This window comes from Gracilinanus agilis, chromosome 1 (genome assembly GCF_016433145.1).
Source record: "Gracilinanus agilis isolate LMUSP501 chromosome 1, AgileGrace, whole genome shotgun sequence".
Taxonomy (NCBI): domain Eukaryota; kingdom Metazoa; phylum Chordata; class Mammalia; order Didelphimorphia; family Didelphidae; genus Gracilinanus; species Gracilinanus agilis.
Window position 1 is genome coordinate 723273207 of NC_058130.1, and position 4417 is coordinate 723277623.

At 36.6% G+C, this 4417-nt stretch overlaps 1 protein-coding gene across 1 annotated transcript; it reads left to right on the forward strand.

Annotated features, from left to right (window-relative positions):
* The first annotated feature begins 324 nt into the window (after positions 1 to 324).
* On the forward strand, positions 325 to 3690 carry LOC123232190 (olfactory receptor 1361-like). The gene is made up of 2 exons (XM_044658565.1): positions 325 to 334; positions 2759 to 3690. Exons 1-2 carry the CDS (start codon positions 325 to 327, stop codon positions 3688 to 3690), a joined length of 942 nt encoding a protein of 313 aa, XP_044514500.1.
* The last annotated feature ends 727 nt before the right edge of the window (positions 3691 to 4417 follow it).

The window sequence follows — 4417 nt, forward strand, 5'->3', positions numbered from 1 at the left end:
GTTATTGGAACATCTAATATAATACTTCTGGAGCCTTCAAACTAAAGCTGCTGATAAACTTAAAAATTACTTTTTATCTGGTGTGTGTGTGTGTGTGTGTTGAAATTGGAAACCTTGATATAAATTATATGAGACTCCTGCCCATTTTTGTAATTGGTAATATGTCCAATTTGAATTTGAAGAGCTCTCTTGTTTTCCCTTACAAAAAGAGAAACTTATATAAGGGAACATGTGGAGCAATTCCAAGACATCCCAAGAACTCCCAGATAGATGAGCAGCAAGAGCATGGGCAAAAATCCTATGAGTTAGGTCCATTCCTAAGTGATGAGACTCAGTAAGGACTGGGAAAATTATGGAAAGAATATGGAAAAATTTGTGACGACTGTATGGAAATGTTATAAGGGGAAAATACCTTGCAAAATCCCCTTTATCTGCAAATTTCCAAGGCTTCTTGAAACCATCTATGTGAGCAATGTTATCAACCCTGTGAAAAGAACTTGATTTGGTTATGGAATTGTTAACAATAAATTGGGTTGCCGAGAATTTACAAAATTTGTTTATAATATAGAAATATTTTCTAATGATTGATCTTTGCACTAAGATGAGTTTAAACTTGAGAAGAGAAGGAAAACAAATGAAGGATGTTGCAAAATCTCTTATAAATATATGAGTCCTGATAACCTTTTTAGCCTATTAAAATTCTATAAGAATAAAAATAATTGTCTAGCCCTAAACTATAATTAATGAAACTTACCAATTAAGAAAAAAGCTCTTGGGACTGTAACTGATATTACTTTGAGTTTTGAATTCAGGTATAGTTATTTGATGGATCATTAATTCAATAATCCACTATTCAAGAAAAATGCCACAAGCTATTCAGAGGTAATATGAAACTGAACTATGATAACTAGAGATCTCTAGCTAGGAAAAAGTTGAGAAGATGAACTCAACATAGTTAAAACTAGGGTCCTCTTTACTCAGTTTTGCCATTATATCACTTCCTTTATAACATGATTTTTAGCTTATTATTCCTGAGTCTGACTGTGAGGTAAAATTGTAACTGCATGATTGATTGTCATTGGTGACTTTTACCTCCAGTCAAGCAGAGTTAAGGATGCTTTATACTGGTATATATGTGTTGAGTCATTCTATACCCTTACACTTAGATTTGGACGGCCAGTTTTGATACTTTTTCCTTTTTTTTTAAACCCTCACCTTCCATCTTGGAGTCAATACTGTGTATTGGCTCCAAGGCAGAAGAGTAGTAAGGGTAGGCAATGGGGGTCAAGTGACTTGCCCAGGGTCACACACCTGGGAAGTGTCTGAGACCAGATTTGAACCTAGGACCTCCTGTCTCTAGGTCTGGCTCTCAATCCACTGAGCTACCCAGCTGCCCCCCATGTCCTCATATTTCCTTTTACAACAAATTTCTATAATCAGAGTAAATTGTCAGTAGGATATGAGGACAATACTTGATATTTTCAGTGTTAGAATATAGTTATTCCACATCTCAAACAACTAAATAAATTAGTATTTGGGTGTTTCATCTGCCTGCTAATACTTGCATAGTCATACATAAGATTCAGTCCCTGAAATATCTCATTCTTTCAGAATGAAAATGATGCTTATATAATATCTATCCCATTTGAATGTAGGTAACAGGTGAACATGTTCTAATCCTTCCTCAACTTCTTTACCTCTAAGACCCTATAATTAGTGACTGGCAGCAACCTGTATTTGAGCAGTGAAACTAGGTTCTTACGGTACCCACGCATGATAGTATTTTTAGAAAATAAACACTTTAAATTTCATATTAGCAAGACTCAGTTTTCCCCTGTAGAATCTTTTAAATCATTCAGAACCAATATCAACATTCTGATTCTTTAATCTGCTAAGCCAACCAAGTCTCAAGAATTCTTTCCATATCTTTTAAGAAAAAACTAGAATAACTTGCATGGAGGCAAGAGTTTAGAATATTGTTCCTACCACAAAAAGATGGACAGAAAAAAACTGGGAATGTGTATTCTGAAGAAGAAACCTGTAAAGAACATAATAAAACTGACCTCTATTTTTTAGAGGCTTGTCACAAGGGAGAACATTCAGGCTCGTTCTATTCTTGCTCAATTATCAGTCAGTGGGATTGATTGTTTACTGGAGATGACAAAAGAAAATGGTGAGAGCTCAGAATCATAGATTTGGGCTTAAAAAGATTTTAGTAGTCACTGACTTTAACCTTCTTGTTTTTCAGATCAACTAAACAAGGCCCAAATGGAAAGTAACTTGACCAAAATCATACATGGATGCAGAAATGGAATCATGATTCAAAATTAGGTCATGTGACTACAAATCCAACACTATTCTTGCCTATGAGTTCTTTAAATTCAGCTAAGAATTTATTCAACTAAATAGGAGATCCACTATCAGGAATCAATCAATCAATCCAACAAAAATCATTTATTGAACTCCTCTTTTATATGCCAACCTCTGTACTAGGCTCTGAGGATACAAAGACAACAATTAAATATTCCCCACCCTCTAGAAGCTTATATTCTACTGGGGCAAAAGAGGTAAGGGTCAACTCATATCTTGTATCTATTATGTACATTAAAAGTATTAAAATACAACTTATTAATTTAATACAGAGTTTTTAAAGTATTAAAATTATTATTTCATCTATGAAACAATTAATGTGTTAAATCTTTAAATTCTTGTTTCATCTTTATTCCATGTGAACATAACAACAGCATCATGGTGGCAGGAAATCAGTCCGAAGTCTCTGAGTTCATCCTCCTTGGTCTTTCAGATCAGCCAGAACAACAGAGTCTCCTGTTCTTCCTGTTTCTGCTTATATACCTGATCACAGGTGTAGGGAATCTTCTCATCATAGTAGTCATTAGAACCAACTCATGCTTCCATACACCCATGTACTTCTTCCTTAGCAACTTGTCCCTGGTTGACATCTGCTTCACCACCACCACCATTCCCAAGATGCTGGTAAATCATATTTCTGGAAACAAAGCAATTTCTTATGCTGGGTGCCTGACACAAGTATTCTTCTTCATTTGGTTTGCAGGGATAGACAGTGTCCTTCTCACTGTCATGGCCTATGACCGCTATGTAGCTATCTGTGCCCCACTACATTACTCCATGATCATGACCCCAAAGGTCTGTACACTTTTGGTAATTGTGTCCTGGTTTTGGGCCTATATTAATGCTTTGATACATACTGTCCTGGTGACTCGACTCTCCTTCTGTGGCCAAAATGAAATTCCTCATTTTTTCTGTGACCTCAGTCCCCTGCTGAAGTTGGCCTGCTCTGACACTTTTATTGATGACTTAATGGTCAACACAGTTGGGGCTCTAACAATTATCATCCCTTTTATTGGTATCCTTATCTCCTACACTAGAATTTTTGTGACTGTTCTGAGAATCCCATCTACTGTGGGGAAGTGGAAAGCCTTATCCACTTGTGGCTCCCATCTCACTGTGGTCTGTCTCTTCTATGGGACAGTCATTGGTGTGTACTTTAGCCCCATATCCAACCATACAGCCCAACAGGACACAGTAGCAGCTGTAATGTACACAGTGGTCACCCCCATGCTAAACCCTTTCATCTATAGTCTAAGGAACAAGGACATGAAAGGGGCCCTGAAGATGCTCCTCACCAGGAAACCAGTCCTCTCTCTATAATTGTGAATCATATTCTTTGGTTTGAAGGACTGTAATTCAGACAATAACCCCAATTACTGACAGATTTGCAATAAAACTTCTCAAGTGGGAGAGAAATGAAGTCAATTGCTCACCTCTCTATCTGTACCAGCATAAATATGGTATGATGAAAAGAGCATAGGGACCTTCATTAGGAGGTTTGCTTATGGTTCTGGTTCTACAACTTCCTTGCTGAGTAAATTATACAACCATCCTGGGACTTTATTTCCTCATCTAGGAAATGAAGGGCCACCACATAGAGACATTCAGGAGCATGATGTAAAGTTCAACAGGGTAAAAATCTGCAGCTTTTAGAATTAAAGAATTGGGTAGAGTACTGAAAGATTGAGGGACTTACCTACTGTCTCACAGCCTGGATATGTGAGAGGTGGGCCTTGAATCATTTCCTTGTTTTGAGGTAAGTTTTCTAGACATTAAACTGCCTTTCTAATAAAATATGATAGTAAGGAATAATAATAATAATAATAATAATGAATGTTTATGTAGTACTTACTGTATTCCAGGTACTGTGCTAACTTCTTTACAATTATCATCTCATTTGATCCTCACAACAACCATATCTGGTAGGTATCATTATCTTCATTTTACAGATGAAGAAACTGAGTCAAGGAGGGATCAAGTGATTTGTTCAGGGAAACACAACTAGTGTCTGAGGCTGAATTTGAACTCAGGGTTTCTTGACTTTGAA